Raw genomic sequence first — 25,100 nt, 5'->3', positions numbered from 1 at the left:
AAACAAAGAATTCTTGTGAGTTCCAGGGAGCTGAATTGAAGGATCCACCTTAAATAGGTCAGATACATCCCCCTCAATTCTCTGGTCCTAATTTTTTCCCCTTAATTTAACTTTGTTCTTTGTTCTGCCAATACCTTAACCAGGTGTAAGAGACACCAGACATTTCGATGCCACAAACACCAGACAGGAGCAAAGAGACCAGCTATGCCAGGATGTGGCCAGCAACCTGTCTTCTCAGGTCCCCCCCGAAAGACAATGCCCACAAATAAGCTGGAAGCAGTCATGAGAATCTGCAGACTCAATTCCTTCAACCTATGGTGCCTAATCTTCTGCTTTTTATTATAAAAAAAAAAAAAAGAAATGGGAATGTAATGATTGTTCTGTCTCTTTAAGAGACAATCCACGCCTACTCCCTCCCCCATCTGATGAGGCAGGCTGATCTTCAGCTTCCAGCCTGAGCTTGCTCTCTCTCTCTCTCTCTCTCTCTCTCTCTCTCTCTCTCTCTCTCTCTCTCTCGCTCTCTCTCTCTCTCGCTCTCTCTCTCGCTCTCTCTCTGTCTTCTTCTGGAATAGGCAGCTTCTGCTTTTCTCCCTACTTCTCCACTTCCCCACTTCTATGTCTCTCTCTCTCCTCTTTTCCTCTCTCTCTCTCTCTCTCTCTCTCTCTCTCTCCCTGTTCTCCCCTTTTTCCTTTCCCTCCATAACCCACCTAATAAAAGTCCAAGTTTATTCTACATGATGTGCCTATCCGTTTGTCGCTGCCAGGGACGAGGCACCTTCCCTGTCGCATGGTCTCTGGGACTGGCTGCTTTCAGGTCCCCAGCAGTCCTGGAGACTCACAGCATCTGTGCCTCCCACCTGCCACCTGCCCACACTGCTTGCAGGGACCAGCCAGCTGCCAAATGGTTGGGGACCAGCCACCTTGGTTTGTGGACCTGCCATGTGGTCTCGACCCTGCAGCAAGCTGTCGGGGACCCGCAGCAAATCCATAACACCAGGTATGTGGTAGAACATGCCTCTAAACCCAGCACTTGGAAGGTAGAGACAAACTGGAACACAGGGAACATAGCAGTGGTCTCACTCTTAAAGAAAAATGAGTTTTCCTGACCCAGCAGTCCTCAACTGCCGATCTCTGTGTGGGTTCTAGACCAGCTAGGGCTATGCAGTGAGACCTTGTCTTTAAAAAATAAAATAGTTAGTTCCCAATTCCCCCATTATTGTCAGGAGCCATTTCCCCAAAAAAATATTGCAGGGACCATTGTCCTGGGGATTTTGCAGAGAGCCTCACACCCCAGCGGTATTTAGAGCTGTTTTATTGGCAGAGCCTACCCCACACCCAACTATCTTGAGATCTATTAGCGGAACCTGCCCCACATTCCAACTATCTAGAGAACTAGGTGTGTCAACTCGTGACTTCCTGACCGAGGAATCGTGACCTGACCGATTGTAACCTCCTGACCAACTATCCTGAAAGATCCCTTCCTGCCCTGGTCATGCCCCTGCCCCCCATCCCAACCCAAATTCCTCATCCAGGGGCTATATAAGCCGCAACCATGATGCTAATAAACGGAGGCTTTGACAACAGGTCTTGCTTGGCCTCCTTCCTCTCTCTTGCCCATGTCTTTTTCAGATAGCACCTCTTCCCGACCCTGGAATAACTGACCTGCCAGGCGGGTTCCAATCCCTAGACTAACTGACCCACCAGGGCGGTCTACACATTATATCTCACTCCTAATTTTATATCTTCTTTTAATAATTATTTATTTTGACTCACCAGGTCAAATTAGTGTTGGTCATATGCATATTGGAGTGGGGTTTATTTCCTGAACAAGAGGGATGTACCAGTGGCCTCACTCCTAAAGAAAAATAACTTTACTTTCCCCAGCAATCATCAACTGCCAATACTTCCTTAGGTAGTAGGGATACAGCCTTGATAGCTTGTTCCTTTCATGTTCAAATTTTTAATTCTCTTGATCTTTACAGGTGCATGTAGGTAATCACAGTTGCTGTGAGGTCATATGTGTAACAGCATGTCACATCCAGAGGACAGGACTCTATAGCACTTTCCCCCTTCCTCTGCTTCTTCTCTTCATTCTGTTCCCTCATCTATGTTTCCTGAGCCCTGAGAGGGTGGTGAAATAGATGTGCCATCTGTGGCTGAGCTCTCACAATCACTTATACTCAGCATTTCAGATAGTGGTGGATCTCTGCATTAACTAAAACCCATTGCAATAAGAAGCTTCTCTGACCAAGGCTGGGAGCAGCACAAACCTGCAGGTATAAACCAATATTTAGAAGACAGTTTGTCAAGCCGGGCAGTGGTGGTGCACACCTTTAATCCCAGCATTTGGGAGACAGAGGCAGGCAGATCTTTCTAAGTTCGAGGCCAGCCTGGTCTACAAGAGCTAGTTCCAGGACAGACTCCAAATCTACAGAGAAAACCTACCTAGAAAAAGAAGAAGAAGAAGAAGAAGAAGAAGAAGAAGAAGAAGAAGAAGAAGAAGAAGAAGAAGAAGAAGAAGAAGAAGAAGAAGAAGAAGAAGAAGAAGGCAGTTTGTCAACATGACCATTTAGAAAAACAACATCAAAAGTTTCTCTCTGAAAGCCTTTGATTTCCCAAGGTCTGGGTTTTGACCATGTTTACCGTACCAGGCATGAATTCCCTCTTGAGGTACAGGCTCGAAATCCAATAAAGAAAGCAGCTGCTTGCCCATATACAGTTTTGCACCAGTGGGCACATCTTGCCGAATAGGCCAGTAGTGTACACAAGGTCCATTGCTGGATTAGACCATCTATGACATTTTCTCCAGCAACCTGCATAGCACCTTCCAGCATTTTAAAGCTCCCCAGTCGTGAGAGTGTCAGGAGCCATTTCCCCTCTAAAAATCATTACAGAAACCATCACCCTAGGGAGTCTGCAGGGAACCTCACACCCATAATTATGTTCTATTGAGAAAACCTGCCTCTCACCCAATTTATTTTTTTTTTTTTAGAATGCGCCTCACATTCCAGCTATCCAGGCAACTAGGTGTGGCAACTTGTGACTCTTGGCCTACCTGACCGAGCTACGTGACCGGGACCACGCGGCGAGATTCCATGCCCTGCCCCCCATTCCTTACCATATATAAACTGTAACCCGTCCCTAATAAACAGAGGCTTTGACAAATCTGCTTGGCCTCCTTCTTCTGTCTTAGCTCATTCCCTTCCAGGTAGCGCCCCTCCGAGACCCTGGAATAACTGATTGCAGGGTGGGTTACAAACCCCTAGACTGAGTAACCCACCCCAACGCAATCTACATGAGAGTTCTCTGGTCAACTCAAGGTTTACTTCTTTATGTTCTGCAACCAAAGTTTGTGGTGTCTTCAGCAATAGGCTCTTACCATGTAGTTCTGGTAGGTAACCAAGGGCAATAGCAAAAGCCTGTATTGTTTTTGGAGCCTCTGAGGCCTGTATAACCAAAATGTGGTAAAAAGGTAACCATGTCTGGCTATGAAATTTTTATTTAATAACCCCTTTAAAATAAGAACTGTGTTTCTTATATCAACTCTCTGATGACTCAAATAATGTATCCCCAGCCCACACTATTTTTGTAAAAAAAGAAATCAGACCTGTTTACCAGGTTGCCTTATCAAAACTATCATTTTTAATGTTCCCCAAGTTACCTAGACTTAAAATAGCATCTCTATTTTTGTTGTGTTGTTGGCTTTTCCAATCAGAATTGTATTTCATATCCCAGGTTGGCCTTCAACTCACTGGGGTGGAAACTGTTGTGTATGTCAGCACATCTGGTTTCAAACAAAATTCCTTATTTCTTTATAAAGTATTTTGTGTGTACATATATCTACATGCATGGAAGTCAGAAGACAACTTTCAAGAGTTGCTTCTCTTCTTCAATCTTGTAGGTTCCAGGGATTGAACTTGGGATACTGGGGCTTGGTGGCAAGTGCCTTTATGCACAGCCAGCCTTAGGCAAAATTCTTGATTTCTTTCAATCCAGTTTTTCCTCTGATATATCCCAGTTCACTGAACAGCAACATCTACCCAGCTCCCAAAATGTCTCCATCATAATTGTGATTTCACCTCTCATCTTCATCCCAAATGTATCATGATTTTCTCCAGTTCTCAATGTACTTACCATCAATAATCCAAGGTACCCATCAAGTTTCTCACAATGGTTAGTTAATCAAGGCTTCTCACCTCCCAAACTTAGCCCTACAAGTTCACATACACAAAAGAGCTCCAGTTTTCAAATGCAGGAATGATCTTTTCAGGCTGAAGATTCAGACCTTCCAGTAACATCATCCTTCAGGATGAAGATCAGATTCTTTTTTAAATTTAATTTTTTTTTTTGCTTTATAAATAATACCATTCAAAATTTCCGCCTCCTCTCATTTCCCTCTCACTCCCCCACTCACCCTCACCAAGGCCAGCTGGACTGGAACTGAACGAGCCTGTGATCAAACCGGACTCTCTGAATGTGGCTGACAATGGGGGATGACTGAGATCAATTTTTTAAGGTGAGTCACACAAAGTGGCCTCCATTCACCCCTAGACGCCCCTCAGGCAATTGTTTCTTGCTGCCTCTCTCCTTCCCCTGCAGGGTCTAGCCATAGTAAAAACTGGTGATATTTTCAGTTCCTGTTTCCTATTCCATGGGTGGCCTCACAATAATAATGAAGAGCCAGAGTGGGATGAGAAAGAAAAAGCAGGCAAAAGTAATTTCTATCACATACCCATGACAGTTCTTGTATAGGCAATGTCGGAAAAAGGAAACACAAAGATGACTTTGGTGGACTGGTTGTAAAGGAGAACGCATTTTTTGTGTGTGAGTATTTTCACCAAGCTATGGGCTCCTCTGGATTTTAATATTATAGTGGGGTCAAAACAAGAATTTTCTCTATTGTTGGCTTAACACAGATGCAAAGCGGTGCTCAGGAAGCTGGGAGATTGATGAATAGTTGGTTTGATGTATTTGATCCATTCAGCACTTTGAGTTAAATGTGCATATTCTGTTCAGAATAGACAATAGGGAGGGGCGGTCCCCCTTTCCCTCTATAACTTGCATAACATCAGGCCTCACTGCTTTAACTAATGAGTGTTTAGAAGTCAAAGCTCCTACTGATTCCTGGGAGCCATTAATTTTCCACTTGCAGAGCCACTGTGGAGTTTTTCATAGGCCACATTTCTTAGCCATTATCAGTTATTTCTGAGCAGCAGAGCTGACCCTCAGGGTTTCTGTGTGTGTCACACACGTCATACAATAGTTTCTAAAGTTCCCTCAGAAGGAATTTTACTGAGGACCAGGAAACAGATTCAAAAAAAAAAAAAAAAGGTGCCCATGCTGGCTACTCTGTGACGAAGGTGGCTTGGAACTGTTACTTGGTGGTGTGTGCTTGGGGGGGGGGGTGCTTAATTGATGCAGAATATGAATGTATATTTCAACCAACATATAACCTGGTAGAAGGCAAGCCGAGAGAAACGGCAAGATTATCTTAAACTAACTGCAGTCAGTGCTACCCTTTGTAATAATTTGCTCTATTATTGCTCCAGGTTGATGATTTGCTCAATGGCCTCATTGATCTTGCCTCAGTAAGCTTTCCAGTTTTTACACATTACTCTTGGGAATTGAAAAGCACTGTGTGTCTGAAGATGCTTAGTCAACTTGAAAAGACTCATTTTTGAAAAGGTCTTAACCTGCTTTCAGCTTAAAGCAATTCAGTCTTTGGCCAAGCAAATGTGAGGGCTGAGATGGATGTAACATTAGGATACGCAGGTTTAACCACCACTTGGAAGCTGTTTGTCTAAAAGGCCATTTACAGAACAATGTTGAAGGATATTCAAAATTGAAGGATGTATACTAATAACTGAAGAGAATACACATAACATTAAGATCTTGGCATTTATTATTGGATGGATTCTACATTATTCGATATCATAAATACTTGGTGGGGAACCTGACTAGTTCTTTAAACTCCAGGCACTGAAATCATAACTGGAAGATTTATAATTCGGGGAAGAAGGGCAAGGTGAAGGAAGAAGCAGCTGAAAAGAAAGGAGCTGAAAAGGCTAGGAAGGCAGCTCTCATTCAAACAGAGAGAAATTCAAGTTGGAAAGGCAAGGTTTTTTCTTCTTCTTGTATTTTGTTTTTGAAAAACTTGAGGTCTCATTTTACTCATTTTTTACTCATCAATCATTCCCTGCTATTTAAAGGAAGGGCAATTTAAATATTCTAAACTTGTGATTGCAGCATACAGAAAGCCTAGAAGCTCTACAACTCCAAGGAAACAAATTCAGCAGCATTGTATAAAAATACCAATAATGTTATATATAGCATTAATTTGAATCAAAGTTAATACATAGAAAAAAAACAGTTTCAACTAGTATGTGTTCAAAAGTTAGAGTGTTCTTCACTTTCTTTCTATTTTCTAAAATCTTAACCATTTTAGTAACTGCTAAGCCAACCAGTAGAGATGGTTAGGTAATAGATTTAAAAAAATGACAATCAAAGGCCAATTAATACTGCAAATTAGTCATCTTCTGACAATAACCATACATCACACAGTGATTCAGCAAGACATTACTGTGAACTTCAAAGGCTTTTAATGATTTGTGCAAAGAGACATGACTTGCTTTGGGCTTCCAAATGACTTTATCACTCTTTCCCAAGACTCCAAGAATACTAATAAACAATTAGTTCATAGGACAAAAGGTTTGCCTACATTAACCTTCAACTCACCCCGACATCCACACGTAACATTTGCCTTCCTCCACAGGGAAGAAAACGTTAGGCGTTAGAAAAAGGTCTATACAAAGGTTGAGAAACTTTGAATGTATTACCTTGGAACAATGACACTAGCTAGAGTTTTTCTTTTCCAGAAGGAAAGAGGAGAGGTGGAAACTCCATCTGCCCTAAAGGTTTGAGTCACAGAGTTTATTTGTGCTGAAACTGGTTATCTACTGCTTGAAACTTAAGCAGAATACATCAGCATTTTGGGACCACCTGGGACCAAGGAGAGCTGGGAAATTTCCAACTCAAGTGTAAAACTATTCATTGATATTTACATAATGAGAATAAATGTTTTTCCTAAGATAGCATTTCCCTTTAGTGTCTTAAGACCACCAGCAGGAGAGGGAGGCACAGAAATTCTATTACATTAATAGTCTTTGTTTTTATGGCTTTGGCATTTATTAACTAGTGGGAGCTGTTTATTGGGTCATAAACTTTACTAATGGGGATATTATCTCTAAATTATAAATCTCCTTCAGTATATGGCTTAGTTATAAAACAAATAATTATTTAAAGTGTCTGTATGCCTGCAATGTATCATGTTTATCGGCATGAATCCTATAATGGCCATTTTATTGTTAATTGTGAGCTTGAACCAGGAACTGCCAGGGCAGGGACACAGATCCATGAAACAGAATGAATAGTCGTCACCCCCATGAACTCAGGAACATTATCATTGGTTTGCTTCCTTTTTCTTCTTGCTTCTTAAGTGAATTACATTACAAGCTCGTACAAGGGCTAAATTATCTATACAGTTCAACTCGAGGGAAAGACAATTGAGTGAAGGGTTGAATAGGTAGGTGACAGATGTGTCAGCTTGAAAACTTCTAGGCAAGTATCACACCTTCTAAAAGCTTGCTCTCTGGGAAGTAGAAAAATCTTAAAGTGACAAAATAGCTTGGTATTGTTGGTTGTCTTTTTTAAAAATGAGGACAAAAATCAAGCCATAAAAATTAGAGTTTTATGAGCCCACTGTTCTAGTATCTTTTGTGAAGACTAGCTCTATGGGGTCAGTTCTACTGGTGCACATGAAACGTCCTAGGTTTTTGGAGAGAAGTAGTTTACTGACTAGTTTTGATTAAAACAAAAGGAAAGAGCCATTGTTGTCAAGTAAACTGGACTACATAAGTAGAAGCCAACTCATTTTGGGACAAGGGGATACTTGAAATGCAGAATGAAGGGATACAGAGATAAAAGGGGACCCTTGAAATGTCCTTGGTTCCTCTTCTTCCCAGGATGACCCCTGACAAGCACAGTCCCATTTTGACAGACTCCCACTGCCTCTGAAAGAAGCAGATTTATGTTATCCAGTACCCAGCACTGGGAGTCCGGCATGGCCTAGAGAAGAATTCTGGACACTGAAGCTCCATGGTGATAGGTTGTAATCAGATCCACACTATATGATAAGATTTCTTCTGTGTGAGGAAAAAATCAAAGCAGAGAAATGCAGGAGAGATCCAGTGTAAATTTTAAACCAGTTAAACCTTTGGCCTGGAGGTTGAGAGGCTAGTAGTACGTGAACCAAACCAAAACAAACCCTTGAAACCGTCCACAATCACATCTCTAAATATTTTAGGCATATTTAGGCATAATACATTTTTGGTCATGCTCTAATTATACCCACATGCATATATTTCTAAGCTAGCAAGTTGATTTTAGATATAAAAAGGCACTAAAAATATAAATACAGCATATGTTTCAATTTCTCTCTCTCTCTCTCTCTCTCTCTCTCTCTCTCTGTCTCTCTGTGTGTGTGCAGAGAGGTTTTTTCCCATAACTTCACTAACTTCAGAAATAACACTCACTCTAGAGAGGTTTAAGAATTATTTTTGATGAGGTGTGTTGCTACAAAAGTTAATTATGTAAGTAATAAACATGTGTCAAAAGGATTTCAAAAATGCTTAACAGAATCACAACTTATTGCTCTGATATAATTTGATTTTATATTGTCATGCATAGCTGTCAAAAATCATTTTCTTTTCACATTGTAATGAATCAAATTATATTAGATGGAAATTATTATAAGATTCTTTGGTATTCATAAATAATACATACAATAAAAATGGTCTACATTGTTTTCAATGGTATTTTTAATAGTGCTGGTATGACAGCAATATAGCAGGCTGTTCTGAAGAACTACAGTGACAGGAGATTAAATGTAGTTCCTGGATTTCCATTTAAAATAAAACTTGCTTCTTTTTGTTTTTAATGAAATTATGTCTAGTAAAATAAACATGGCAGAATGAGAACAGTAAATCAAAGAGTTGATTGAAGCTTTCACGGTCAGTTGTCCTGTAAGCCATACACGTCCTCCAAAAAGTCAAAGTACCGAACGAATTTTACAGGAATAGGTGATGGCATTCCTGTCCAAATGTCTTCACATTTCTGGAAAGAAAACAAAGAAGGACATAATTTGAGCTATGTTTCAAAGTTCAGTTATGAAATTTCAGGGGACATTGCTTTGTTTTGATTACCTTTTAATCTTTTAATAAACTTTTAGTGATATTGTTTGGGGGCTGACCCTTGCAGAGGACCCATATTTGGTTCTCAGCACACATACATTGTAACTCACAACTGCCTGTAACTCTAGCTCCAGGGGACCTAACACTTTCTGACCTTCATGGGTTCCTGCATACATACGGCAAAATACTTAGCTTAACACACACATACACACACACACAATATTCATTTAAAATAAAAAGAGTAGAGGTTTGTACATTCTACTTAGGTATCAGAAGGACTTTGAGGAAGAGCATATTCTTATTCTTAATTATTTGTTTACTTCCTGTATTAGAATTATATGTTCCCAATCTTTACCATATAACTGCAGCCCCTTCCATGGAGAAAGACAAAGAAGAAAGGATGGATGAGTGAAGGAGAAAGGAAGTGATATGGATGTCTCTCTATATGTTGTGAATAAGTTTTATTACCATTGGTTAATAAAGAGACTGATTTGGCCAGTAGTCAGGCATAATAGAACCAGGCAAGAAATCTAAGCTGAGATAGAAGAAGAAGGAAGGTGGAGTCTGGGAGACAGCAGCAGCTGCAGGGGAAACAAGATGTGAAGTAACAAACTCTGAGCCTCACAGTAAAATAAAGACTAGTACAAATGGGTTAATTATAAATTATAAGAGTTTGTTAATAATATGCCTGAGCTAATAGGCCAAACAGTTTGTAATTAATATTAAGCCTCCAAGTGGTTATTTTAAAAGCAGCTGTGGAACTGGACAAGATGAGAAACCTCCAGGTACAAAGAAGGAAAGAAAAGGGAGAATAGAAAGAAGGAATAGGAAAAGGAGTATTTTCCTGTCCCTTTGAAAAGAACATGGCCACATGAATGGCTATGGCTTGTGCATGAAAAATAGATAGGCAAGTTCAAGAATGACAAAGTTGGAGAAGATCAGGTCCAATTTATAACCATGAGCCAGGCCCAGCTGGCTGACCTACAGACCCACAGATAAGAAAAATCAACTTCTCTGTTGAAACACTGTAATTCTGGGAGCTAGGCAGTACTAATGCAGTGGCAGGTTCTCTGAAACAGTATTGAGATCTCACGTTTTACAACCAAGATGGTATTTCTAGCATCTGCTTGGTTACTGTTCCTTCAATAAACCATTAAGAGTAGTAGGTTGCTCAAGGTACGCATAAGGTATCTTACATACAGTCGGGTGCTACAAACGTGCTTTGTATCAATAATGTATGGCATAAATGGCAGTGGTCCTGTAAAACTATGCCGGCAGCCAGGATTGGTCCTATATACTTCTAACCTCGGTGCCTAGGAGGCTTAGGCAGATAGATTGTGAGTTTGAGGTCAGTTAGTGCTACAGAGTGAGTTTCAGATTAGCCTGCACTATCTATATCTATAGTGAAATATAAATGGCAACAACAAAAACCCTCTAAACCCCCCACTTTCCTCAAATAAAAACCCAAGAAAACAAAACAAACACCAGCCACACCCCGGAGGATGATAATGGAGCTGGTTCATTCTTATGGCCTAGTGCTATTGTAGCACAAGACATAGCTCATGTAGGAACCAGCCATGATAAGCTAAATAGAACCAGACCATCCAAAGACAGTTCTTTACTTCCAACCATTATTACCTGCCAGTGTAGGACTCAGCCATGGTAGCTTTAATCGAGGCCTGAGTCTCAGTAGTTTACCCTGAAGCAATACCTGGTTACAGTAAGTACCACAAACTGAGATTACCTAAGCACCACCCAAGAACAGACCATCCAAAGGAAATGCCTAACATTCCAACCCTTGTAGATAAAATCACCTGCCAGCACACACTCACCAGAACACCCCTAGACAAACGTCAGCCAATCAGAGGCCCTGAAGCTTAGAAACTCTTCACCCCCACCTTTACTACTACAAAAACCCAACTCGAACTGAGGTCTGGGCTCTTCAGTTATTCCCATACGTTGGACATATGGAGAGACCGAGTTTGCAAACTTATATCAAATAAAGGCTCTTTGCTTTTACATTTGGGACTTAGTCTCCTTGTTGGATTTTAGGGAATTTTGCGGATCTAGGCATAACAATTCATACGTGTATAGTAAGCAAATCAACCCCTCTGCTTGTCAGATAAAAGTTCTACACGATTATAATTCGCTTTTAAAACATTTGAATTTATTTGTGAGTGTGTGTGTGTGCATACAGATGCACACGTACATCCATGGCCTGGAAAGCTTGTGGAGGTCAGAATACAACTTGGGAAAATTGTTTTTCTCCTTCCATTATATGGGTTCCGAGGATTAAACTCAGATTGTCAGGCCAGCAGCAGCCCCATAAACCTGTGTTTATACATCTTGTTTATACATAACTTTCTCTTATGTTTGATCTTGTGATGTTGTATTCATTGTAGCCCTAGAACAACATACTATACCATATGTATTCAAATATAAATGTACCATATGATCTAGTATGTGCTATATTGCAACATCACAGTTCATGTAAGGCCTACTCTAGGTATTTACAACAATGTAATCACTAATAACATACCTCTCAGAACATCGCTCATTCTTAAGTGATACTAAGTTTGTCTGTGTACATACACACATATTTATTTACACACACACAAACTTTTTGTATAAGCTATACTGGTCAATTAATGTTAGTTCCAGCCAGGAAGAAAGTCCACAACTGGTCCTATCACAAGGTTGTTTTATATTCAATGCTCTATTTCTTCATTTTACTTTTCCTTTTTTTTTTCAATGCTGGGTTTCACCTTTGAGCCTTGAGCATGCTAGATAAATACTAACTTACATTCATGGCTATAGAAAAGGTTCTAACCCTTCATCAGCATTCCATTAATATCTGAATCACAAAGTATCACAGGAACGGCTAGGTGATTTTATGTGATGGTGTTCTGGAAGTATACTGGTTCAGTGCAGATACAGCTGAGGATGACAACAGCAATTCATCAGGGGTTGAAGCACCAAAGGGTGTTCTATCCATAGTCAAAAGTATAAGCAAAAGCCCAGAGACTTCAAAACCTCTTTGAAAGAAAAAGTGAGTAGTCCAGTTTGGCCTAAGGCACAGTACAAAGTGGTAAAAGGTGATTGGAAAGAGAATCTGGGGTCAAATTTAAGCCTTCCATACTGTTTCATACTTGAGAGGAAGCCACTGGTCAGTGTTGGCCAGAAGAACAATAGTATTGTGGTTGGAAATTGGTTAGATAACTTGCTGCATGTTGGGAAAATGAAGTGTTAAATATGCAAAGCAGTTCTATGGTGACAACAGTAATCCTGGGGAGAGATGACTATGGCAGAATCAAGGGGGCTGTAGCTGGGCTTCAAATCAGGAGCCATCTCAGAAAGATTCTGAGCAGAACACCTAAAAGTGCAAGACTTGAAATTTGAAATGGTAGGAAAATAAAGAGAGCAATGTTAGGGTTGAACTATATGCCCCCAGAAAAAAACACTGACATTTTAACCCTCTTCACCTCAGAAAGTGACTACAGATGTAAATAGATAAGCCAAAGATGATGAAGTCATATTGGCATAGGGTTAGCCCCAAATCCAGTATGACTGGCATCCTTATATAAGGATGGTTACGGGAAAGCTGACCTGTTGGAGAGGATGGCATATTATGACAAAAGCAAAGTCTAGTGTTACATAATTGTAAACCAAGAAACACTGAAAATGAATGGCAAACAGCCAGGATCTGGGAGGACCAGTGGAAGGAGCATGGCAAAGGCATCCGAGGGCCCCAAAGCCTTGCTGGCACCTTGTTTTATACTGTTAGCCTCCATGATTATGGGATTATATATTCTACTGTGTGGAACTACCAAGTTTGTGGTTCTTTGTGTACTTTGTTAGGTCAGCCCTAACAAACACATGCAGGCAGAGCAGTTTTAAGAATTCTAAATTTAATATCTGACAGTCTCAAACTATCACAGCCCAGGAGGCATTAAGCAAGAGGAATGGATTCACACCCAGTTTAGGAATCCAAGAGTCCATAATCAAACTGTCAGCAGCACTGGCTCATGCAATCATCAGACTGCTTCAGCTTCAAGAAATGCCACTGTTGTTCTAGCCTCTGCCTTTGCATTGTGTTCTTTGTGTGTCTCTGTGTCTTCACATAAACATCTCATAAGGATTGCAATCACTAGGTATGGAGTCTACCCTGACCTACTATTGCGTCATTTTAACTAATGCAAGCACCCTATTTCCAAATCAGGTCATATTCCAACATTCTGGATAGATATCATTTGGGGATTAATAATAGGCAACCCCATATAATGTCAATAAGCAAAATAAGTAAAGCAGGATAGAAGGGAGTTTTTACTTATTTTAAGTGAAGAAATATGGATTAGAGAGAGAAAAAATAGTACAAACTTGAACTTTATTTTGTATGCTCATGGGATACCAAGGTAGAGTCTATGCTCCGCCAGAAATAGGACATCCATAGCATATCCGCCTCTCTTATTGCTCAGAGATCATTGAAGAAGAGGGGATGGAAAGCCAATAAGAATCAGAGGCAGTGGATGACTACAAGAAAATGGTGTTTTTTGGACACAGCGGGGCAGCTGTATATGTGAATGCACAGTAGTTGTGACAGCATGCCCAAGACCTGCAAGCTCAAGCCAGACAGACTCCCAGCGTGGAGAGGGGCGGTGGGCACCAAGTCTTACTCCTGGCTGAGGATCTATTGACTACTGATAACTATTGGCAGCAAGAGAGTCTGTTTTCCTTACGGGTGTGGCTCCTGGTAGGTGGACTGCTCCAGGCAAGGCCACACATCTAAGAGTATATGGGCAATATAAATTTGATTTGGTGATTTAAAAAGGAAGTGAGGTAGATCTTGGAGGAGTTGAGGAAAGGGTGAACACGATTAAAATACATTGTACAAAATTCTCAAAGACCTAATTAAAATGCGCAACAAAAAGAGAGGTCCTAGTAAATCCTGCAAAAATAGTTCCATGTAGCAAGAGCTAGAGTTCAGAACTGTGCAAAATTTCCAGCGTCACTGGAACGTGGATGATTTATCAAGCTATACCAACCAATAACACTAACAAAATCAGAACACCACGTGCTTGCATCTTTAACTAGGACACAAATCTGAATCTGAAAGATGAGTTATGAACGTGAACTGCTTGCAGATTTTTGCAGGGTTGTGTCTTATAAATGCCTAATGTAACAGAAGTAACAAGAAATATATTAGCTATTTACTATATGATATAACTATTAAGTATTTTATATGCATTACATTACCCAATTATCAGAGAAAAATCCCTAAGAAAACATGTTACTGTGATACATGTTCACAGAAAAGGAAACTGAGGCATAGGATTAAGTAACCCTTTGCAACCAAATCACCAGTCAGCAGGGGAGGAGCCTGAACTCCTGAACTGTCTCCCCAGCAATGAAGCTCTACAAGTATGTATGTACCGTGCTACCTTCCAAACCCATGCAATAGAGTGGGCCTATTCACAAGCAGCTGGTTCTCATCCTACATAATGACATTTGGTCCTGCCATTTTCACTAAGAAAAGCTAAGTGGAAAACAATATAGTTCTTAAAACACACAACAACTTCATTTTAACGAAGTATGGGGGTGGGGCTAGGTGAATGTGAGTGCAGGTGCCTTAGGAGGCCAGAGGGCACCAGATCTCCTGGAGCTGTAGTTCTGGAGAGGTGTCAGCTGACTGCCATGGGTGCTGTCAATCAACTCAGGTCTCCTGGTAGAACAGTACATGCATTTAACTGCCGAGATACCTCTCCAGCCCCTAATAATGTGGCTCCTGAAGGATACTTTTGTCTAAAAATTGTCACCTATGAGGTAGAGACCAAATCACCAACTGGCAGTAAATGGTGCTTCAGAGAGATGATAGTAACACTGATTCCAAAGGATCTTCTGTACAGTTCATATGACATGGACCTTAGTGACATGCCATGCCTCATTGTAAAAATTAGGAACTCAATCTGGATATAGTAAACATGGTATTTTAATCAATGAAAGATGAGCTCAGTATGTCATTCAACTCCAATATTCAATACATCCTCAAAAGTTTCATAAAATTCAAACCAATGCCTGTTTTTAGGTAGCATTTTAGCATTTAATCTGAGCACAGAGAAATGGTTCAAAAAATCATACATATTCAAAATCATTATTCCCTCATGGGATATTTTTCAATAAAAATTAAATACACAAAGAAATAAAACATAGTATGCCACTCACATAATTATGATGACTTACTATAGGAACACTCATGAAACAGGTCAGTATTAATGATCTTCCCTCATTTTTTAAAAATTTATTTATCTGTATTCTATATGCATTGGTGTTTTGTCTGCATGTATGTCTATGTGATGGTGCCAGATCCCCTGGAACTGAAGTTACAGACAGTTGTGAACTGCCACAAGGAAATTGCTGGCAATTGAACCCTGGTCATCTAGAAGAACAACCAGTGATTTTTAACTACTAAGTCATCTCTCTAGACCCCTCCCTCATTTTTATTAGGCACAAAAAGTAGCTGTTGTTTATATTGTTTTTAGCATGAAATTATGATTTAAATGCTACCAATAAAAGATAAAATGGTAAGAATTTATACTTGAATAATAACTCAAAACTTTAGATATGAGAACCAAATTTATTAGTAACAGGCTGTCAAGCAAAATAGCCAGAATTAAAAAGAAGGGTAATTTGAGGCAAAAAGATAACAGCAGTTCATTTCTTTCCATCTTGACCCCTTTGAACCCTAGGACTCCTGCAGAGCTTTTTGACTTTTCCTGGCATGCTGTGCTCTTTGTTTCCATTCAATACCATTTGCCACCATCATTTCTTTTTCTCCTTTATTCCCAATCCCTAGGTTGCTAGCTGTAGTGGCTTCTGATAAATACCACAGAGACACACACAGTGCCTAATGGACTAGGGTTCATCCACTGCCATCCATCAATTTTAGGGGGATTTTCTCAAGTATTAGCTGAAAATAGACTAAGGGACCACATTTGGGATTGAAAGAGAGACTTAGACGCAGGAAGATTTTTAAACACCCAGGCAGTGTGACTGGGGGTGTCGATGCGACAGAAGGACAGGTACCTCCTTTTTAATTTTGTCTATACTCAGACACATAGCTGGTCCTTTTGTTTCCTTTTTAAGAAACTTTGGGGGTATCTAAGAAAACCCCAAACTAGCACTGACCTATTGTTCTTTCTGATAAAATTGCAAGCATTCCAACATCATAGAAGGTTTATAAAAATGTGGGTGTTGAGTTAAACTATTGACTTTTTATTCCTACTAAATTACTCAGTACAAACGACAGAGCACATGGTCTTCACAGTAGTAAGCTTTTGATGTAGTTTATTTCTTGCAGAGGATGGAACACCGGCCTTGTACACCTTAGGCAAGTGCTCTACCCTGGAGCTACACTCCCAGCCCATGCAAGTGAACTGAACAGGGGAACAACTTTATGCAAGTGGCAATCCTATGACAAAAAGACAGCTCATCCACAGATAGTGATGCCTCCCATTCCAGATGAGGACAAGACATGTCTGCTTGTGTCTCTGTAAGACAGGTCCCTGACAGTACATTTTTGGAATCCTAAGTATGTGTGACAGGCTCTGCCACTGTCCCTCCCTAGCCTATTACCCTTTCCAGTCTGGCTCACAGCAGCCTGATTTCCAACTGCCAGCATCTCTTTTCCATTGACCAGAGCTTCTTGTTGGCCTCTGAGGCTTACTTTGGCTGACCCTGTGGCACACATAAGTGCTAGGGAATTATTCCTTTCCTCTACGTTCAAGAGTAGCCCACGTGTAACGACTGTCTAAAGGAAACTAACGGAGTAATACCATAGCTTCCTTGCACAGGCTAATTAATTCTGAGGTATATGTTCCTGTTAGATCCTAGCGTTTCCCAGCAGCATTAAGCCATGGCCATCTGCATATGTAACTGGGTTAATAACACACTCTTTAGTAACTCCCTCTCTTCCTTTGTCACTCTTTCTAATCCCTTCTGGGGATTTAATTTCCTCCCCCCCAACTACTTAACAACCAAATCCTCGTCTCTACCACTGCTTCTAAATGCAAAAAGCAGTTTTACATTTATCAGAGTTAAGAACATGTGAGAGTCTCTGACACATCTTGGAACAAAGCAACTACCAGCAAAATGGTGGACGAGTCCAGTTCCCAAGGTGATTTACAGCTAAAATGAGAGACAACGTTCAAATCTCACAGTGAAACTTAATGTAATCTGGAACATTCAATAGTATGTGCCACAGAGCATTTTCTGCTATAACATATTCCAAGTTGGCTGTCACTAGAGCACTTAGGATGTCAAAGAAGTTAGCAGTAAATTACTTATTCACCAATGGGGAAGACTATAGCTGCTATTCTGTGTGTATATGAGTGTGTGTGTGTGTGTGTGTGTGTGTGTGTGTGTGTGGTGTGTACACATACCAAGCATCCTGAAATAAGAGGTGAAAATGGCAATAGATGAAAACCCAGTAAACAACAGCTGCCCAGTAGGAATAGCAAAGTTATATGTGAACTAATAGACCCTGGATGTATTTGCTTTGACATTTTTAAAAGGAAATTTAATTGGATTATGTCTTCTTCTAGCTTAAAAATTTCTACTGTAGCACTGGCCACCGGATGCATGAGGGAAAAGGATTGGGAGCCTATTAAACTCCATGCTTCACTGCAATGGGGTTATTTTTATTTTCCCCAAATGTAAGGCTGATAGACTCATGTTAGTATTTCATCATGTTATTCCCCTGTAGTTACTTAGAAAAGGATCTGTTTCTTTTCCTTTTCCTTTTCAGAAAAGAGTATTTCTATGGGACATATCTGGAAATATATAGAAATCCAATACCACACATAGAATAAACTTTTTTCTTTCCTTTCTCCCTTTTTTCTTCCTCCTTTTATTTTTTTTATTTTATGTCTTCTACTATGTGCTACACAGCCTTAGAAATAATCACATTAGGTGCAAAACCATAAAAGAATTAAATTTTAGCAAATCAAATGGAAGTTCATTTTGAAAAGAGGATTTTCTAAATACTTCTTGAGCTAATCAATAGCATCCTGAAAACACAAGAAAAAATCGTGTATGAAGTTAGATTCACTAATATTCCTATTCATTTGTGTCTTCTTATAGTCAGTGTTCTACAACTATTTCCCTTTGGCTGAGCTGCCATCTTATCTGAGCTGTGGGTTCCAAAATTACAGGCAAAATGAAGGTGGGTTTTTTTTTTAAAGTGTTCTTTGTGAACTTTAGTGATGGGTTTGCATATGATTCAATTAGATGTCGCTCAATGTTTTATATCATAGCATATCCCCAAAATATCATTTTCTACTAGGCTATTGTTTGGTGTTAGACAATTAGCAAGTATTTACTAGGTATTTTTAACATAATGAGAACAAGTATTAACTCTGTGTTTCACTTGTTAAATTTTACCACAAGTATTAGAAATTACTTTGAAAAAGTTGTCAAAAGAGAGAGAGAAGAACACTGATTTGCCAGGCATGGTAGTGTATGCCTTTAATCCTAGCACTCAGGAGGCAGAGGCTGGCTATGAGTTCTGAGGTCAGCCTAATCTGAATAGTGAAAGCCTCTCCCACCCTTGCAGGCATCTCCAACCTCATCCTTCTCCACTCTTTCCTATAGGCCTCACTCCATCCACAGCAGTCTCCAGTGCCAGGCTGCCTCAGGTCCCAGAGCTCTGTTAGTAATGTCTTTGCTGTGCCACCGTATCATGTTACTTTCCTCCCTTACTAACTTTTTCATCGCTGATATGTCAAATGAGACCTTCTTCCTCATCCTGATTGAGAAGAAACTATTTTCATTTCACACCATCCTATGCAGGTTGTATTAAGTCAGACCCCAAATCATGGAGGCATTGATTCCACATTAGAAATGGGCTCCTTCAGGGGGGTAGTTATCTTTGAATGCACAAAGCAGAGGGCATGCTGAGAGTGGATCCTTAGCCTTATTTATCTGAAGGTTATGGGCTATGAGTGAATGAGGTTTTGGACTTAATTTACCTAATATCAATCAGATAAGTGAAGGAGCCAGATTTAAACCCCACCTCTGTAGACTATTATGGCCAATACTGTCTTTCAACCAACTGGAAGGTCTAAGGTTTCCACTGACACTTCAGAGAAGCTGTGTGCTTGAGAGGCCTACTGCCAGAGGCACTAGGCAAGCTTGGGCCAGAATGAGTTGGCCAGCAGAGACAGAATAAATACTTCTTTTCTGGAATTATCAACCACTGACATTTGCTTTATCAAGGAACTTTCCTAAGAAGATAAATTTCTGGAGCATGTTAAAATACTCCTTAAAGATAGCTGAAGAGATCTTAGAGAGATCAGATGATTCCACAATGCTGAGGCCCCATCTGATCACGTGAACTTTGTTTTTCCAAACCAAGCATTTTTCTATTGAATTTTTCTTTTCAAAATGGCTCCACCATAAAATTTAAATCTCCATACACTATACTGAGGGTTCTTGACATAGATACCATCTGAGATTTGCTATTATAGATTATGATGGTATTACCAGAATCCCTTGATAGGGGTGTTTATATCCATTTTTAACTATAACCTATCATCCCGTTTTCTATAAAACTGGATACAACTGAGGCTAAATACTATTCAACTACAAAAGAAATGTCCTGTTCTTCTAGGGCAGATGTTTGCTCAGCATGGAAAGTGAGGTAGCCTTCAACAGAAATTCCTAGATTATACTTTTTCCAAAAACAATGATGTTGCTACATTCCACTGGAAATTAAAGACACAAGATTTTAGAAATATAAGGGAGGTATACAAAACTGATTTCTAAAGCAAGCATAAAATTTACCTCTTTAAGGTATGGTGGGGATTGTATTTCAGGTGTTGGATTCATTCTCCAGTTCAGGACAGAGAAAAATATCCCGTAATCGATTTGTTGTTCTTTGTCTTCAAACCTGAAAGCATATAATTTGACTACATTTAAAGAATTCAGAACCACAATTCCAGTTTACATAGTACCTTAAAACTTATTATCCTGTATGCTTCAGAAGCTGATGCTATCTTCATTTCTTACTAGTTCTACTTTGGACCCTCTCAGAATAGAAATTCTTTGAAAGCAGGAAATCTCAGCTATCTAATTTTCCAGGGGGTTGGTAGAAGTTCAATAAATTTTTGATGTAGCTACCAAAGTTTTTTTTGGTAGCTAAGACCACTACCACCTTTAATTCAGAATATTTGAAGGTCTTTGTATTTTAGTGTTTGATACATATTGATGTGGGAGTGTCATATATCAATCTGTTGATTTCATTGGTTAAGCAATAAAGGAACTCCTTGGCCCTGATAGGTTAAAAGATAGATGGGAGGAGGAAACAGAATAGAATTCTGGGCGGAAGAGGAAGGGAGGTCAGACTCTGCTCTGCTTCCAGAGAGACACCATGCTCAGCTCTCCCGGGCAGATGCACGCAATGAAGCTCCTCCGAGTAGGCTAGAATCTTCCCGGTAAGCACACCTTGGGGTGCTTACACACATTATTAGAAATGGGTTAGAACAATATGTAAGAGCTAGCCAATAAGAATCTGGAACTAGCCGGGCCAAGCAGTTCTTAAATGAGTACAGTTTGTGTGTTGTTATTTCGGGCATGAGCTAGCCAAGCGGCCGGGGTGTTGGGGACGCAGCCCCACCGCTCCTATTTCAACAACATATCAATAAAATAAGGTGCCCTTGTAGTTCCTAAATTAAATGTCATTTAAATGTTTAAGATGTAACTGAAGACTGCTCGTTTGTTTCCTGGCCACCCAGATCTGAATAATCACACACAAGCTATATTAATTACAACACTGTTTGGCCAACAGCTTAGGCGTATTCCTAGCTAGCTCTTATATCTTAAATTAAACCATTTCTATTAATCTGTATATCACCATGAGGCTGATGCCTACCAGTAAGGTTTCTGTATCTGTCTCCTTTGGCAGCTAGCTACATGGTATCTGCCTAACTCTGCTTTCTTTCTCCCTTCATGGGGTTTAGTTTTCCTGTCTAGCTCTACTCTGCCCTGCCACAGAACAAAGCAGCTTCTTTAATAACCAATGGTAATAAAAACATATTCACAGCATATAGAAGAGAATCCCACATCATTAAGATAAACCTGGACTGATTTTTATCTACTAGTATATTTTTAAGAAAAGTAAAAGGCATCATTGTCACTTATTAAGTGGATATTAAAAGAGGTTATTTAGATCCATATTAGAAGTGATAGAAATATGTTCTTGACATAGACTGTAAAGAAGGTTATAACACAGTATGTACAATTTTTTAAAAAAGATTTTTATTTTGTTTTTATTATTTATAATTATGTGTGTGTGTTTAAGTCTGTGTATGGGTATGTGCATTTGAGTGCCATATCCATAAAACTCAAAAGAGGGTGTCAGCTCCCCTAGAGCTGAAGTCACAGGCAGCTGTGACCTGCCTGATGTGTGTGTGTGTGTTGAGAAGCAAACTCAGTAACAAGAATGCTACATGCATACTTCTAATCGCTTAGCCATCTCTCTAGTCCCATATGTACAGTCCTGATTTGGCTTTAGGCTTATATTTATATAAAACAATAGAAAATGGCAACAATATACTTATATAATAAGAAAACTTTCTCTAGAAAGTCAAATGATTATTTGGCCTTATTATGACTAATCTGTATCATCTGAACTTATTTAAATTTATAATAAAAACCAAGTCATTTTTACTTGGAACAAAGAATAACAAATTATTATCCTATACCATAAAAGTTAGGAAAAATCTATTGAATCTTAAATTATGGATATTGGTTTAAATTCATTCTCAACTTTACATAACAGAATTTTGATCACTAAGATATGATAATTTCAACATAATTGTTGTAATGACCCAAATAGTAACTAACTACTTTTTTTTGATACACGATTTCTCTGTCTAATAGCCCTGGTTGTCCTGAAACTTGTTCTGTAGACCACGCTGGCCTTGAACTCACAGAGATCCACCTGCCTCTGCACCCCAACTGCTGGGATTCAAGGCGTACACGACCACCACCTGGTCTAAGTACTTCTTGATGTAATACCTTAAGCCATTTTCCTGAATTGGGCCACATGCTAACAAATTTTCAGGCAAATTATTTATTGATCTCTTTATACCAATATTTAGGGAAATGATAAAGTCATCAAAAAGGTATCATTCCAAGCACCCTGCTCCAGGATTCTACTCTTAAAATACATGTGCACAATTAGTTAAAAGATATTCCTCTATTCTTTCCAAAGTGCTAATAAAACAATAGCTAGCATTTACAAATTCATAAAAATTCACAGCACCCAAAATGTTACAAGCTGAAGTGATATAGGTTTCATCCATCTAAACAGAGTGGAATAAACAGAGTCATCAGAGCACAGGAAATGGAATTCTGTAATTCTTTTGTGTACATTTCCTTTGGCCAAGAATTCTGGGACACAAGTCCAACATGTTGCCCCCTACCACTGTTTACCCTTTGAATTTTGGCTCACTCATCATTTCAACTCTTTTAAAAGCCATCCTTTGTTTATGAGAATATTTATAGTCGATTGCGGGACCATTATGCCTTTTATTTGTATATGTTTCTGGGGAACAACTAAAACTCAACTAAAGATCTTTGATGAGAAGCATTCCATTAGCAGAGAGTCTTAAAGAAAACATTTCTTAATATTCTGAGTGGGACCTGATGTCAGAGAAGGAGCTCATACACAATCTTTGACTTTCATTCTAAGGGAATTTAGGAGCTATTGGATTATATTCTACAGAAAATTTACTTATAGAACCTGCAACATTCTGAATGAACAGGTTCATTTCAAATTCATACACTGAAACTTAAGCACCAAGGTGATGATATTAGGAAGAGAGATGTAAATAGACCAAAGGGCAAAGCCTTCCTGAAATAAATTCATTACAGCACGTCACAGTAGCATGTCTGTAATTTCAGTACTTGGAAGGTAAATAACAGTAATAAAGTTTGGAGTTTGAGGTCATCTTGAACTACATAGTAGAACTTTATCTAAAACTACCAGAAAATAAATGAGAAAATACGATAGAAGGGAAGAGACCCCAAAGAACTTCCTTGTTCCTGCCATGTATGCGCACAGCAAAAAGGAGCCATTCAAAAAACAAATAGGGGCTGTCAACTAGACATTCAATGTGTTGGCAGTTTCCTTTTATTTTTTTTCAATTTCTCAACCACCAGATTGTAAAAAGTAGTTTTAATCTATGACATATTCTTATAGCAACCTAACAAGACTAAAACAGGTTCTAACATATATTTAAAGCTTATTCTAACAATCTACTGATATGGGTTAAATACTGGAGCATGATAGAAGTGGCAGAAGTAGTTTGCAATCCTTTTCAAGTAGTTCAGATAGGAATGATGGTGGTTGAGACAAAGGTAGTAACAGTGAGGAATTGTCAATTCTGAATGCACTTTGAATGTAGGCTTCCTGAAAGACCATACACACACACACACACACACACACACACACACACACACACACACACACAATATGTATATTTGGAGTATACACACAAATACCAAATACACACATGCACAATGGTAGTGGGGAGGTGCTGCGGAAAAATGATCATGTATCCTGTAAAGACTTATCAGTTGTATTGCTTTAATAAAATGCTAGTAGGCCAGTAGCCAGGCAGGAAGTATAGGTGGGGTGACCAGGCAAGAAGTGGTGACAGAGTGATGAGAACAGGAGAATTCTGGGAAGAGGAAAGACTCAGTCTCCAGTTGTAACCCAGAAGCAGTGGAAGCAAGATGAGAATGCCTCACTGATAAAAGGTACCAAGCCATGTGGCTGACACAGACAAGAATTATGCGTTAATGTAGGATGTAAAAGTTAATAACAAGCCTGAGCAAATAGGCCACCCAGTTTATGATTAATGTAGACCACTGTGTATTTCGTTGGAACTGAATGACTGCAGGACTGGGCAGGACAGAAACCTCTGTCAACAGGGAGGTCAGTTTGAAAATTATTTGAAGTCTTCTAATTGAGCAACTGGCTAGACTGGGCTTCAGGAGGGAGGCATTATGCTACTTTTAGAGAAGATTATTTTTAAAACTACATTTATTTATGTACACATGTATATGTGTCTGCTTGTGTGAGGATGTAATACATGTATGTATACCCATGGAGGCCCAAAGAGTGCATCATATTCTCTGGAACTAGAGATAAAAGCAGTTGTGAGCTCCCCAACATGAATACTGGTAAACCAACTCAGGTCCTCTTAACTGCTGAGTCATGTCTCAGACTAGATACACTACTTTTTAATGAGACATGAGAAACAGAGGCAATAGGTCTGAAGACAGAGGAGGAGGCCCCTTTGAAAATTGAAGATATGGGAGTCATCTGCTATATAGATGATATTTTAAAAGCACAAGACTGGAAGAAAACTGGATGAAATCACCAAAGAATAATTGTTTCTATTTGTTCTTAGAACATAATTGCCAAGAAATTTCTATAACATGAATTCCAGAGGACACTTATTCAGTTCTAGAGTTTGGAGTCATAGTAGTTCACTAATTTGAGAACCAGTCAATATCCTTACTAAATAGCTCTAGGGTAACTTCCAATTTCACTCCTCACACACAATCTACTTAGCAGTCCTGTGAGTTAAAACTACCACAGCATATTACAGATCTACCTAACCCCTCCATTTTGTTCACTACTCTCTAATCTAAACCACCTTCACCACTCACAGGGACTATAGCAACAGTTTCCCATCCTGAGCCTCTTCCTCCTGCTGCTCTTAGGTTTCAGTAGTTCACCCTCCACTGGAGAGCTCATTAGAAAATACAGAGCCACTCCTTGCTTGG

General features: G+C 39.5%; 1 protein-coding gene across 3 annotated transcripts in view; it reads right to left on the bottom strand.

Annotated features, from left to right (window-relative positions):
• Window positions 1–6,576: 6,576 nt before the first annotated feature.
• The window catches only part of Efhc2 (EF-hand domain containing 2), a 152,886-nt gene continuing 134,362 nt past the window's right edge, over window positions 6,577–25,100 (bottom strand). For all 3 annotated transcript variants that reach the window (XM_050160829.1, XM_050160830.1, XM_050160831.1), the window contains 2 exons: window positions 20,085–20,190; window positions 6,577–9,171 (listed from right to left, as the gene is read on the bottom strand). In XM_050160829.1, the coding sequence (XP_050016786.1) occupies window positions 9,070–9,171; window positions 20,085–20,190 (208 nt within the window). In that variant the 3' untranslated portion in view covers window positions 6,577–9,069. The remainder of the gene's footprint in view (window positions 9,172–20,084; window positions 20,191–25,100) is intronic.

Source organism: Alexandromys fortis, unplaced genomic scaffold, assembly GCF_014885135.2.
Source record: "Alexandromys fortis isolate MF-2015 unplaced genomic scaffold, M_Fortis_MF-2015_v1.1 scaffold_83, whole genome shotgun sequence".
Taxonomy (NCBI): domain Eukaryota; kingdom Metazoa; phylum Chordata; class Mammalia; order Rodentia; family Cricetidae; genus Alexandromys; species Alexandromys fortis.
Note: the sequence above shows the minus strand (reverse complement) of the source record. Positions and strands in the feature narration are given on the sequence as shown.